The sequence below is a fragment of the Cornus florida genome, unplaced genomic scaffold, assembly GCF_030987335.1.
Source record: "Cornus florida cultivar Cherokee Brave unplaced genomic scaffold, ASM3098733v1 CherokeeBrave_3.0.0_Hap2_Chr11, whole genome shotgun sequence".
NCBI classification, from domain to species: Eukaryota; Viridiplantae; Streptophyta; class Magnoliopsida; order Cornales; family Cornaceae; genus Cornus; species Cornus florida.
The window spans coordinates 93,271,817-93,287,552 of NW_026775581.1; the positions used below are offsets into that span (position 1 = coordinate 93,271,817).

The 15,736-nt window shown below is 32.7% G+C and overlaps 1 protein-coding gene across 1 annotated transcript; it reads right to left on the bottom strand.

Annotated features, from left to right (window-relative positions):
* Positions 1-10,732: 10,732 nt before the first annotated feature.
* LOC132282941 (cytochrome P450 86A22) lies at positions 10,733-13,122 on the bottom strand. Its single transcript, XM_059784786.1, has one exon. It carries the CDS (start codon positions 12,868-12,870, stop codon positions 11,194-11,196), a length of 1,677 nt encoding a protein of 558 aa, XP_059640769.1. The 5' UTR covers positions 12,871-13,122; the 3' UTR covers positions 10,733-11,193.
* Positions 13,123-15,736: the final 2,614 nt, after the last annotated feature.

The following is a 15,736-nucleotide window of genomic DNA, read 5'->3' on the forward strand; positions in this document are numbered from 1 at the left end:
GTAATAAAAAAATTGGATTGATTATTGAAAAAAAAAGAGACTCCATGAGACGGCTGATGTATGATTATAACGTACCACTGAGACTGTATCTGTACGATTGATACTTATGATGTCATCTTATTCCATCAGACGCATAATCATAAAGCTTACAACGGTAGTATGTTGCTATCGAGTGCATGTGATCATATTTTTTCTACTAAATTTAAGGGTAAATTACATTCACGTCCCCACTAGTTAGCTAAAAATTCAAACAGCTCCCCTCAATTATTTAAAATATCATTTTCCTCCCCTAAAACATACGTCTGTGAAGCTCAATTAACAGATTATGGGATTTTACTAAAATGACCTCACATTTTAGCCTATAATTGTAATATAATAATGGTAAAATTTTAATAAGACAATCTTGCCCTTAAATCATATATCAAAACACCTACACACGTTCTAGTTGAAAAACCACCAACACACTCCATTTAAACACGTTTTTCATTCTCATAACTCTCTAAGGAACGAAGGAGAGACAGAGACGAAGACAGGGAAAGAGAGTAGTGTGCAAGCAAAGGAGAACGAAGAAAATCAGGAGCTTCCATTCGCGTTTGAGTAAGTTTTTCGAACTCGATTATGTAAATATTTTGAAATTTGTGTTTTGGGTTTTGTTTAGAGTCTTAGATCTTCACACTCATTAGATTTGTTCTGGGTTTTAGATCATGAAATTGGGTTTTGGTAATATTTTGAAATTAGGTTTTGGATTTTATTTTCTGGGTTCACTTTTTTTTCCTTTTTTTTTTTTCAAATGATAGTTATAATTATGCTTTGAAATTATGGTTTTTATTTTTTTTTTTCTTGTTTGCTTGTTTGTGATCTTCGAACTGGTAGTGCTCATTATTTTCAAATGAAGTTTCTTGTAATGTTTTGAAATTAAGGTTTTTTTTTCCATTGTTTGTGTTATTGAAAATAGTGAAGCAAAATAGGATACTAATAAGTTACTTGATCTCTGGTTTGTACTTGTTTTCTAAAAAATATGTTATTGGTCATGTTAATATGTTCTTTAAGGTTTTAAAGTTAAGGTTTGTAAGAATTTATATGTGTTTGTGTTGATTAGGGTAATATTGCTCTATACTCATATGTTTATGCAATATATTACTACTCTGTTGGTTATTGGCAATTTGCAAATACGGTTGAAAAGTTACGGCTTTTTAGAATTTGGGTTTCTTTGTGTTGATTAGGCTAATTCCTTTCTCGTGTGATGTTGAAATTATACAATTTGGCCAAGATATCTATTTATTGAGTTTTGCAATCTCTATTAATGTCTCAAGTGTTTCTGTATTCTTTATAATTTTTTCCTTCTTAATTTTCTATTGACAGTGATGGATGCACCCATTGTTTATAACTTAGTTGTCCATTACGGTGAAAATGTCAATGTGATAGGGTATAGATCCTAGCAGACACAGTTACTTAGAGTTCATGGATCACATTATGGAATTTGCATTATCTAATGTATTAGCATAAATTGGGATAGATATTAACATATATTATGACCAGTGATGGAGCCAGGATTTCAACTAAGGGGGCACACTGCCAAAAAATAATAATAATAATACGGAGTGTATATATATATATATATAACAACTATAAAATTTAAAAAGACAAAGAAGAAGAAAATTATTAAAATATAGAAGGAAAATAAAAATGAAAAAACTTTATTAGGAAATAGTTAAAAAGTTTCAATTGAGGAAGAAAATTTTGACTTTTTCTATTAAGAAAATTTAAGGAATGTGAAGGGTAAAAGAGAAAATAAAGAAAAAATAAGAATATAATTTTAGGAATTATAAATTTGAGGGGGTGCACTATATAAATTTTGTCATATATATGGAATTTTTTTTAAAATTACCACACATATTATAGGTTGTTGGCCAATTCAGGGGGGGCACGTGCCCCCCGAGGCCTTCATTGGCTCCGTCCCTGATTATGACTTACCTAACAGAATGATCTTAGTTGACAATGATAAAAAAGTTGAGGACATGTTTATGTTGAATAGGTTTAGGTATAGGATTAATGTGTGTGTTGAAATTGAGGGGATTGTAGGAGTTGATCTTGGTTTAGCTGAGTTATTATCAGGTCCTGTAAGTGTTTGCCCTGCAACAGGTGTTGGGCCTTTTCAACCTGTAGCAAATTATACTCATGTTGATGTAAAAGATGATAGATATGAGGAGGATGACGATGATATTTCAGTTTGTAACTTGTTTTATTTGTTTCAATGATTCATATAAATAGGGGGAGATGAATGGAAATTGGTGTCAATGCGAACAAGCAACATGTATTTATTTATTTTTTTTTTTTTTTTCCTCTAACTTTTAGCCTATTTTATTTGGTTGAATGAATTATATAAAGAGAGGGAGAGGAAAGGTAATATGAGTCAGTAATACGAGTCAGCCACATGTTAGGCAATGTCACCCAGCATCAGGTTTATTTGTTATTTTTTTTTTCTTTTTTCAGGTTTTTTTTTTTTTTTTTCCACATATTATAATTGAATGAATCATATATAGAGAGGGAGATGGATGGGAAATCTGAGTCAGCCAACACCAGTTCCACCAATGGCATATTCTGCAGGAAAAGGAGTTAGCAATATGAGTCAACCACCTACAAGGGTGAATGTTAACCATCAGTTGGTATAGTTTTAGAGTTTTTTTTTTCTTTAAAAAAAAAAGTTATTATTGTTTTTTAAAATAGTTGTATTTTTTTTTTTTTCAACTTATAACATATTTTAATTAGATGAATCATATATAGAGAAGGAGAGGGATGGGAAGTCTAACTCAGTCAACACAAGTTCTACCAATGGCATATTTTGCAGGAAAGGGGAGTTAGTAGTATGAGTTAACCACCTGCAAGGGTGAATGTTAACCATCAGCTGGTATAGTCTTGGTGTTTTTTTTTTTTTTTTGTTTAATTAGTTTTTTTTTTTTTTTTTTTTAAAAAAAAAAAAAATTAGTTGTGTGTGTGTGTATTCAGCTTACAACATGCTTCAAGTAAATTGATCATACACAGAGAGGGAAAGGAATAGGAAGTCTGAGTTAGGCAACACCAGTTCCATCAACATCTTTTATTTATTTATTTTTTTTTTGATGGTGAAATGAAGTTATGTAAGGACAAATATAGAACCTGTTGAGTCTTTTATTAATGAAGTTATGTAATGAAAATTATGTTCACTATTAATTATGACTTTTCTTTATATGTTTGGTTTACTTCTCTTGTTGTGAATTTTTATTATTTTATATTTTTGTTTTAACTTATAACAATTTGATCTAATTTTATTGAATTGTCATATGTGGCAAACTTATTTTTTGCAAGTGGGGCAAGTTCAACTGAGGTGCCATCTGTAAACAATTTAATTAAATAATCAATATAAATTACCAATACATTAAGTGGAAAATATCTAATGCAATTCAAATCATCAAATATAGAAAATAAACAATATAATACATTAATATATGTAGAGAAAATGGAGGGAAATGAAGGTGTTAGATGGGACTTGAGAAATGAAGGGAATTGTGTGCTCCATTTTGGCAGGAGCATATTGTTTGGGCAAAATGGTCTTCATATATATTTGGAGGGCAATATGGGATTTCTGTAATTTTAGATTGCTGACATCATCAATTAGTTGAGGGAAGTTTGTTTTAGGGGAGGCAAATGATATTTTGAATAATTGAGGGGAGCTGTTTGAGCTTTTTGCTAACTAGGAGGAAGGTAAATGTAATTTACCCTAAATTTAATCCCAACTTACTCATGTTATTCCATTTATCAATTATCCCATATGCTTTACGCAATTGGAATTTTATCCCAAGTCCTTACATTTTTGTGTATTTTCAAATGACCTCTTACTTTATTCTTTTTTAACATTAGTCGTTTAATCGTCCTTCCTTTTCTTTTTCTTTTTTTCTGTTTTTTTTTTTCCTCCTCCTCCTCCTGTTAGTGATTTCCAAAATTGGATAAAAATATGCAGAGTACACCAGTAGTCTGTTTGGTTCTCCTTTTGTTTTTGGTGTTTATTTCCGTAGTAAAAAAAAATGTGTTTTGTAAAAAATTATTTTGTTTTGAACAATATCGTTTCGTAAATAGTGATCAAAAATTGAAAATTTAATATTTTGAAGTATTTTTGCTCCGTAACAACATATACTTTAACAATGAATAGTATCAAAAAAAAAATTAAAAAACTCATAAATAAGTTTTTGAAACAAGCCATTATATTTTTAAAAATTATAAGAAAAATTTACCAAACCTGTTTTTATGTTTTTGCTTCTAAAAATTTTACAACAAATAGATAAACGTATTTTTGATTACTATTCAAAACAACATATAACAAAACAATTATTTTTTTTATTTTTTTGGATTAAAACAAAAACGCTTACAAAACATGCCCAAAATATGTGAGTTTTGTTATTTATTTTCAAATTTATATTTAAGTATAAAGTTGATCTTCAAAATACGTATAAACTTATTTACGAACAATTTCATAAATGACATGAGTATAACGTGAATTTATTTTTGTGGTAAAAGTGTGATTAATCCATCTTAAATGGGTATTGTATTCTTGAAAGTAAGAAAGTAATCTTCATCTTAAGTTTTTGACATATGCACCCTTAAATCGAGAATATATTTTAACAATTATCTATTATATCTTGTTTTATTCGTGTCCTTTCTTTTCCAAATGATTCCTTGCCCATAAATTTTTTTCCACAATAGCCCATTATTTGCAATCACACAATATAAATAACTGAATATTTTAATCCTGATCAGATTTTTTTTTTTTGCTAAGGTATGTGTAAGTGAGCCCAAAAGTTACAAATTTTGTAGAAGTGGGCTGGGTGGGTGCCCTGCCTCTTCTAAGGGTTGAAAAGCAGCCCACAATCTCTTTTTTGTTTGTCCCCAACGGCATTTGTCAGACAGAGATGGCCCATGGACAACTTCTCATTCCTCGAAATGTCAGATCATGTTCTTCTTGCCATTCTTTCAACATTATACACAGATGAAGGTTATTTTAGTCAAGTCTGAATCATCTACATGCTAATTGGAGCGAAGACCGGAAACACTTATAATTTTTAATATTATTTTGTACAAAGTGAGAGATTTTAAACTCGAACTTATGGCTCGACAAATATTGGTTAGTTTGTGAATACCTTTTCTGCCATTCACGTCTACAATTTGAACATCAAATGGATAAGGAATGTGAAGCTTTTAGGATGACAAATTTGAAGGCATATCAATGATATTAAAAAATAAAAAGAAAAAAAAAAAAGAAAAGAAAAGAAAAGAAAAAATGTTTTTGGTTGCGCATGAGAATTATAGGTTTGCAATTTGGGACTTGCATGTAGTATGTGCAATTCATTCCTATCAATTGTTGTGGTGTTTTTGCTAATTGCTATCAATGGGTTAAATTTTAACATGTGGAATGAGGAGTAAATCTTCGGTGTATATGTGATACCGTGTAACACACGGCCAACTAATTACGGAATGCAAATACATATTGTCACATGAATAAAAGAACAATGTTATATTTTATATTATTTTATATTTTATATTATTTAATTAGTCGAGTGTCTCATATAATTGTGAAATCTTTCACAACAAGTGTAGTTAAACTTCAGGACGGAACCAGGAAATTAAGTCGGGACATATGAACATGACAAAAAAAAAAAAAAAAAAATCCAACTAACGTCCCGACTAACAATTTTACAAGACAACACGTTGAAAGATAGAAATGTAGTAATTGTATAGTAATTACAAAATAATATATCATTATTTGTAAAAAAAAATAATAATAATGCAGTAAGGAAAAATTTTAAAACATAAAATATGGATATTAAGTTCATAAAATTAAAAGAATAAATTAAAGAAAAGATAGAGAGAAAATGTTATTGCAGATACATCATTCATGAGTGCAAGAAGAATAAATTTAAGAAGAGGGAAAAAAAATAGAAAGAAAATAAAAAGGAAAGAAAAATGATATAACTTTCAAGGTAAAAATAAGAGAGTGTTTAAAGAAAAAGAATGCAAATTATTGGATATCAAAGAAATTAGAAAAAAAGGAAGAGTAAAGAAGAAAATAAAAGAAGAATTGAGAGAGATTTTTAGAAGGGATAAATTTTAGGAGGGGCATTTTTAAGCTATTACAAGTAAAAAAAAAATTAAAAATAAATAAAAATAAAAAAAAAAAAAAAAAAAGAAGAAGAAGAAGGGGATAATTCTATAAAAATGGAGTTTTGTGGGGTTAAAGGACAAAAGAATGAAGTCAAAATTAAGTTTTTCAAATTAATGGAATTTTCTCAAAGTCTTGAGGTGGGCATGGCAATTTACTATACATCATCTTTTTATTCCCAAAATATCATTCTATTGTTGTTATGGATCTCTTTCTGCCTCTGCATTTGTGTTAGCTTTTTTCTTTTCTTTGGGTGAAAGGCCCTCTCTCCAGTATAGTGGAATACTTTTAATAGGTTCTCGCATGGCATAGAGGTGACCAAAGGCCCGCAAGACTAGGAGTCTCAATTGTTGCAGGAGCTGCTCCAGACCTACTCCAGAGCAAACCCATTTAAAAAAAATAAATAAAAAACAGCAAACCCATTTCATCATCAATCTCTCTCACCCCCCTAATCCAGCCCCAACAATTATTTCTTTTCAATTGGCCATCTCTCTTTTGCACACACCTAACTAGCAAATCCATTTATTCATTAGAAAAGTGCAAATGACAAGAAATTTTGGATGAATTTTTCAAGTTTGTTAGTTGTTCGATTGAGAAGAAGGGTTACCGTAGATGTGTTTCCTCTCTAAATATGAGCGGTGGTAACATAATTTCATAACAATAATAAAAGAGTATTTTGGAAATAAAAAAATAATGTACAGTAAATTTTCATGTCCACGTCAGATTTTGAGAAAATTTCACTAATCTGAAAAACTTAATTTTGAGTCCATTCCCCCCCCCCCCGAAAAAAAAAAGCTCCATTTTTATGGAATGATTCCCAAAAAATAAAGTATTAGTACATATATGAGGGCCAACTCTGTGCCGCCCTAGGCCTTAGTTGGCTCCACCCTATAAGTATGTGAGATTATTTTGTGGTGTAGTTAAATTTATAATTTTTTCAAATAAAAATACATTTATTTGAGAATCCAACAATACTATTATAGATTGTACTATGTTATATACGCACAATATAGGGTTGGAGGGTGAATTTGCATGAAACTTTGAGAAATGCATTTCTCATTTATCAATCACCAAATTGGTTCCCTCACAAGTTATCCCATATCAATCATCATTTTTTTGTTTTTTCTCCCATATCCTATAAGTATGTGAGATTATTTTGTGGTGTAGTTAAATTTATAATTTTTTCAAATAAAAATACATTTATTTGAGAATCCAACAATACTATTATAGATTGTACTATGTTATATACGCACAATATAGGGTTGGAGGGTGAATTTGCATGAAACTTTGAGAAATGCATTTCTCATTTATCAATCACCAAATTGGTTCCCTCACAAGTTATCCCATATCAATCATCATTTTTTTGTTTTTTCTCCTTTCTCCTCTCTCTCCTCTCTTTTCTCTCTCTACCGCCGTCCCCATACATTCAAGTTAGCAATTACAAAGAGAGAGGGGGGCAAGCTTGAGAGTTGAGAGACAGCGGCTGAAGCTTGCAAATTGGAACAGGAGGCGATGGAAACTGAAAGATTTGGGTTTTGAATTTTTGAACAATCTGAAATGATATGCCGATATGGGTTTTGAACTTTTGATTCTTACAGACAGATAGATAAAAATGAAATATATGGGTTTTGAAGTTCTGATTCTTGTAGATTTTGTAGTTTGTAGTTGCACCCTAGGGGGGGGGGGGGGGGGTTAAGTGGGGAGGCTAAAATGATTTGCCCTAAAAATAATTATATATATATATATATATATATAATTTGTTTTTTTATAATAATATAATCAAATGTATAATATATATATAAATTTCTGATTTTTTTTTTTTTAAATCAACCCATCAATCTGACCCATCCCGTCTGAAAATATTCGGACTGAGTTATGACCATAACCCATATTGAGTACAATTCGAACTGACCTAACCCAATCCGACTCGAATCGAAGTTAAGTTGGGGCTGAACTGAGTAGGGCCAACCCAACTTGCAGCCCTAATCTAACCTGAAAAGCAAAATATAGCGGGTACAAATAACAATGAGAGTACTTTTCTGAAACTAGTGAAGGACATCTATCTATATATCCACACACACACACACACACACACACACATATATATATATATCGGTAAGTGAGATGGCATGTATGCTCTACATAAATCCAACCTCCACCAGAAATTTTGATCATTTTCTCACAAGTTCATAACTCACCGAAGAATATAAGTTTAGTTAGGGGACCACAAAAAATGATGGGTTTCATGAACTTCAAGGTAGGTCCATTTTGCAATTAAGTTCCTTGCACAAAATTTCAACTCACCTTTGACTTAATTAGAAGACATTTAATTTGATTCTAATTAAGATCATGCCAACTAAATGAAAATGCATAGGTCCAAGTATGAGTAATGGCCTTTATCATATCATTGGTTTAATTATAAGAAGAAAAAGAAGAAGGATGAAGCATAATTTATTAGGTCCATGGAAAAAGAATATTAATTAAGATAGATGAGATTCTCATTTGAACCAATTTGATTGTGATTGCAAGAGGGCGCTTGTTGGATTAAGGTAAAAAAATAGTAATTTATTACTCCTATTTACTAATAATAATCATTAAGGTACGGTCAAGATTTTAATGGTTGGTCTTCTATTCATGTCACCATTTTTTTTTTCTACAGTCTCATGTTGGACAGTGTTAATTCCCATCTATTTTCATTATAGAGATTACAAAAACTTTCAATGCAATTTGTGAAATATTGAAAACTTATTGTACCAAAATTCCACCTCGTGAAAAATTGGAAATGATTTTGTGATAAAGATAATTATTACGTGGATTAGGTCAGTGTGTAATCACTTCATCTATATATGGTCCACTTCAAGTCATTAATACCCTTTGACAAATAGGCTTACTCTTACTGGGAGAACAAAAAATGAAATCGTAAAGCACCCAATTTGCTACCGTTAATATCAAAATTGTACTCAATTATGTCAATCCTATTTTCTAATGAATTAAAGTTTTTGATCAAATTGTGAAACACCTTAATATCAAAGTCAGACTCAATTATTGATATGGTGTCACCCCAAACACCTGATCTGAAAATGTTCTGATGTGCCACCCAAATATCAATAAAATTTTCTAACGAGATTGATTAAAAAAAAAAAAAAAAAATTTCATAAATTTTACCGTTGTCTATGGTCAAAGCTATTTTTTCTTCCTACCCAACCAAACAAAAGGATGAAAAAAGTCCTCCCCTTTCTTTAAAAAAGAGCTACTTTCTTTCCCTTCCATTCACTTCTTATGCCTCCAACCAAACGCGCCATTAGATAATGATTCTCGTTGGCTCATTGATTGCATTTGCCCCATAAGAATAAACATAAAGCACTAAAATTGAGTTGGTTAATCATCTCAATCTTTCTAAATATTTTGTCTCAATTATCATAACTAAGATTCTCCTTGTCTTTGTCTCCCTCTAATCATTCACAAATCCAACATACTTGTGACCTAAGTCTGGGTTCTTTATACATTTTAACCCTGCACGATTTGTTTGCCTCTTGCTTTATTTTTACGTGAAAAGAAAATCAAGGTGCCAATTCATTGAGGCACCCAAAAATGTCTGAAATTATATATATATATATAATTTTATTTTTCAACAGTTTCTATATATTGTCAAACACTACATATGGACGTTTATCATGATTTTTCATGGCCCACGCACATTAATAACCGGAAATATGGCTCACTGAGACGGTGGGTAGTTTGATATCATAACATGAAAGTGAGAGATATTGATTTTTTTTTTTTTCCTCCTTCCAGAGAGAGATATTGACTTTGGTGCCTAAAACTTTATTACTAATTTATGTCCAACTCACAAGAATAGAAAATTAAGAGGATAATGATTTTTGAAGTGAAGTGAAACAGACTATCGACAATAATTCAATAGTTACATGAATTTCACTTTCATGCATTTACATAATTTTTTACTATCATTTATGAATGATCTACGTAATTTTTATGACGAGCGTAAATTCGTCTTTATCATAATATTTTTCTCTTAAATTTTCACATTATATATATGAACAAATTCTTCTAAATAGATACATTTAAAAACAAATTAAACTTTTTTAAAGAAATTGATTCATTGACATCATCGGTGAAGTTTTTTGAATTTAAATTTGAACATCTATAAAATAATTATAATACATACTATGACACGAATACTGAAATTACACAAACTTTGAAATTTTGATTTTTTGAAAAGAATTGATTGTTGATAATGCCATATCCCTTTAACATATGACAAGAAAAAAAGATAGTGTGTTACAATCATCATGTGCAAACAATGAATAAAAAATGGTACTTCTTCCGTTCCATTTTAATTGTCTGGATTAAAAAAAATTTGTGAGTCAAAATTATCGAAATTGATATCAAATATGAAATATAGATGGTAAATAAGTACAAAAAATGAATACGATTAGAAATGATTTTAAATGACTTTAAAATAAAAAATAATAGTAAGTCAAAAATTTTAAAATAGATAATTATTATGTAACGAAGGTAATATAAAAATCAATCCAACCACACGTAATTATCTTTTATTGTATGAGTATGAATGCGAACCCACTTAGAGGCCTACAATGCGGATATTATACGATCATACATCTGTATGTATTGATTTTGCTTTCAAATTTGACTGGACACAATAATCTTTGGTTTTTATTTCTTAATACAGTACATATATACTAACCTGCGAGATAGGACAAAAAAAAAAAGAAACAAGTTACGTATAATTTCCTATTAAAAGCACTCGAGCATAATGAAACTGACAGGGCGCTGTCATGATCCAACGCGACAGACACTCAACTTTACTTTGAACCATATGAATTAAGTCCTATAATTGGCATGGTCAAGTGGTCATGGAAGTGCCTGTCACGAATAATCATGACAGACATGTGACTCTTATCATAATTTAAAATCATCTAAAGCATCAAACTTCACAAGTTGATCACAGGCCCAACCAAACCCTAAGCAACCCTGGCAACCTCTTCATGACAGTTACCGTTACTGAGAGCCTCCTTGGCACGTGACTCACCCATGCACTCTTTCCCAATTTTGGCCAACATGGGAGTCAAGTCTCTAGGGTGCACATCAACCTTGAGCCCATATTTCATGAACAATGTCAATGACATCTTTTGCTCCACCCGGTGGCCGGCCGCCACCGTGAGCCTGTGGCGGAGCAACACCGCCGCCGCTATGGACTTCATTTGCAAGTAAGCCAAGTCCTTACCCAAACAAATCCTTGGGCCAGCATTAAATGCAACAAATTTGTAGGAGTCTTGAACTTCAAATTTCTTACCATTCAGAGAGAACCATCTTTCTGGCTTGAATTCTAGGCAATCTTCGCCCCAAATGAACTTCATTCTGCCCGTTGAGTATATCGAATACGTGATGGCCGACCCTGCCGGGACAAACGTACCGTCCGGCAAGACATCGTCGGTGATAACATGCTTGGAATCTTCGGGCACCGATGGGTAAAGCCTAAGAGTCTCTGATAATGCAGCTTTAAGGTACATCAATTGGTCAACTTCTTCAAAGACTAATGGATCATCCAACCACTTGGAGGTGTCGCTGCCCCGTGTCGCCATCAGAACGGTGCAGAGTTCAGTCAAAATTTTCTCTTCAACTCTTGGATTTTTAATGACCAACCAGAAGAACCAGCTCAGAGCCACCGATGACGTGTCACGTCCAGCTAGGATGAAATTGAGAGCCACGTGTTGGAGAAATGTGTCTGAATATGATTCCTTTTTCTTCATGAACCTAGACAACAAGTCATCATGTGGGGTCCCAGACTTCTGCTGACTCAGCAACTCGAGCTTACGTGTGTTGATGACGTCAGTCAGGTACTCGTCCACGTGTTTGAGGCTTTGGCTCAAGCTGACCTCCATTCCGAGCCGAAGCCATTTCTTCAGCTTCCATATGATTTCGGGCAATATAAACCGTTGCAATGTGGCTTCGGTGGCTCGATCGAAAGCCGACGAGAAGTTGTTCGCCGGAAGCCCGGGAGAGAGAGTTTGTGGGTCCTTACCGAAAGCCAAGCCGCATATGTTATCGAAAGTGAGCCGAAGCAAGAGGTCTTGGAGATCAACTGGCTTTGCTTCGAGCTGAGCTGTCTTCAGAATTGGGCAGAACCTGAGCTTAATGGCTCGGCTCACCCACCGAGCCATGGCTTGACGGAGTGTCCTGGTGGTGAATTCCAGTGCGGCGGTCTTTCTCTGGAACAGCCATGTGTCACCGTCAGAGTTGAAGATCCCCTCACCAAGCAGATCATGGAACACAGACTGCCAGGTGGGGCCTTTGGGGTAATTGTCGAACCGTAGCTTCAGTATATGCTCCAGGTTCTTGGGGTCGCACGTGACAGTCACGAGACCTTGCTTGCGGGCTAAAAACGGAATTGCACATATGCAAGTCTGGTACGTGCCGCCGCACGCGCGAAGGTTGTCAGCAATCCACTCATGCATGCGATTAGCGTTCCGGATGAGTTCCGGTAGACTGCCCAATAAAGGCCAGACACGTGGACCCTTGAGTGACCGTGTGATCGAAACAAACCATAGCATATAAGCTGCTACCAGTGATAAGACCAGACAAACCGTTGATGTATCCATCTGATCTGGCGGACCCCACTTGAAGAAAACAAAATCCATAGATCCGATTACACCGTAACCGCCGGTAAACCCCACCTCTGTCCACCGGAAAACCACAGAGCTTTTTGAACTTGAGAGCCGTTAATGTGAAGCTGAAGCTGAAATGGGTTCAAGAATTGAAACCCAATTCGGAAATGTAGGTGAACATCTGTGGTGTGAGGCTTCAAAGAAACTCTTCACACACAAACAATGTGTGTGTGTGTGTGTGTGAGAGAGAGAGAGAGAGAGAGAGAGAGAGAGGGGGGGGGAGGAAGAAGTGAGAGATTTTTGATTGACGGAAATGAAAAAAAAACAGTGATTTATAGAAGAATAAGAAAAGTGGAGCAATTAATTGAAAAGGAGGTGGACTGTTGTTGAGATGGTATGTATTTCTCTCTCTAAAGCTCTGTTTAACTTACTTCTTTTATTTTTCTCTGGATAGTTAAAAGCTATAAAAGAGTGTCATTAAATAGCACCAGAGGTCGTTGAGGGAGTTAAGAAAAAAACAAACACAAATGTGTAAAGCAATTAGCAAAAGGACTAAACCGCGCACATAGAGATTAGAGAGAGAGTCGTCGTATATAATGAAAGCTTTGACCAATCCAACCCGTGTAACATACCCCCACACACTTTCACCATCTCACTTTGGGGCTAATAGTAAGTGTTCGTGGATCGTAACCGCGTAGAGTATTATATTAAACAGTTTAATTTAAACATGACTTATTTAATAATTATATCAGAAACTCTCAACACTAACCTAATTTGTTTATTAAATAAGTTATACGTGTAACCCGTTTAGACCTATTTAAAAAATATATACATATATATATATATGTATTATTTAAATTATTAATAATAATCAATAAAATAATAAATACTAAAAAAAGATATAAATTTTAATCAACTAAATTACTAAATAGTTTCTAATTTACAAAATATTAAATTATAAGACACAAGTTTATATAGTAATTTTAGAACTTAAATAGAAATTTATTTATGACATATATAGTTAAACGTGTATAAACGGATTGAACCCCTCAATTTAAATACGACACTATTAACTAAACGGGTTAATTATATCGATCCATTTATGACCCGAACTCATTTAAAATTAACTTAAATCCATTAAACTCGTGTCGTGTTCGAGTCATGTTCATGGGTCGTATCAACTTTTACCACCCCTGTCTCACCCGTCATGGGATTATAACTTATACATATATGTGTTGTATATCTCTAAAGAAAAGCCTCACCTAATTTTTCAGGAAAGAGTTTGTGTTCTTAAATATGAGCATTGAATGAAGGGAAGAAGTAAATGGAATTGGTTGAGAAAGCTATCACATGTAGAGAGAGAGAAAGACGGGGGAAAAGGAAGAAAAAAAACTTTGGCGCGCACTAGAAGCTCTGTTTTAGAAGGACGGCGGTCTGTATGATCATGTGACCCAGTTGGGATTGGGTGACCGACTCAACTACATTTAAATGCCTAATTAATCTTGCTTTATCTTCCACATACTTTTCTAATTGAACCCTGCTGGCTGCTTCAACAACCGACAACCGACTTTCGGTTGCTTTTGTGAGACTATCCGCCGAAAATATAATTGCCCTTTCTAATTAGAGTTGTGTTTTGGAGAACAAATTTACTAATCCAGACGAGACACAATGGAATTTCTAGTTGGACTCTGCTACAACAACTGACAATCGGCTTCGGTAGCTGTTGTGAGACAACTGATCGTGAAAATTTTAATTTCTCTTTCTAATTAGAGTTGTGTTTTGGAGAATAAATCCACAAGTCCGTAAATAAAACACAATGGATGTTAGAGTTGGTCCGCCACCATGTATGGCTTTGAAATATATTTTTATTTTTTAAATTTCATTAATATTACATTTGAATCATTTAATTGGCGCTTTAACAAGTGTAGTGTTGTATTATTTAAGTAGTTGAGTTACTTCTAGTGTCTCCAGAGACCTATTAGAGTTTTGTACTCTTTCCCTCCTCTCTAATTAGTAACCACTAACTCATAATATTATTATTCTTAAATTTTTTTTTTTATAAAATCGGCCTATTTATTTAATCATTTCTCATTTATAAATAGATATGATTTAAATATAAAATAAATAATTATTAATAAATTATAATAATCATTTAACAACCATCATTCTTTTTTTTTTTTCCAAATTAATAATCATTAATTTTTTTGTTCACTAATAAGCACGAGATCATTTATATATATATATATATATATATAAACTCATGTACCGCTAAACATGAGTACAAATTAGATGGAAGTCCAATGTGTACTATTTAGGAGTTAGAACATGCACCCAGTTCACTCTCCCAACAACTGAAGCAGCGGGACCCACAATAGATAATTAATTTATTCATTCATATGTACAGATGGTGAATAGTACTACAATGGATAACCTAAAGACTAAAATAAATAAAATAATGTAGTGGATTGGAACATTTTGTATCAAAATTTCAATACCTATATGTTGTTTTATTTATTTTTATTTTTATTTATTTTTATTTTTTGAAAGGTATAAATGCCTATATGCTTCATGAAGCTGAACCGGACATCTTTCTAGCTTTTCTGGAGTGTTAACAGACAAAAATGAGGCAGTAATCCTAGTAATATAATTACTAGAAGTTAGTCATGAAAATAGTTTGAATATCTCATATGTTTGTGTGTGTGTGTGTATATATATATATATATATATATAGGTTGGTAATATAGTGTAGCTCACTAGGCCAGTGGCCTGTTGGTGGATTATCATCACCAACATCACTAATAAAGAAATCAATATGGTATTAGGTAATTCTATAGATGGAAGTGCAACAAATTAAAATGTATTGTGCCAATCATGGTTCAAATGATTTAATGGAAAATGA

Bases quoted from the DNA above. Each gene is read 5' to 3' on its own strand.
- LOC132282941 (XM_059784786.1), bottom strand. From the start codon at position 12,870: ATGGATTTTGTTTTCTTCAAGTGGGGTCCGCCAGATCAGATGGATACA.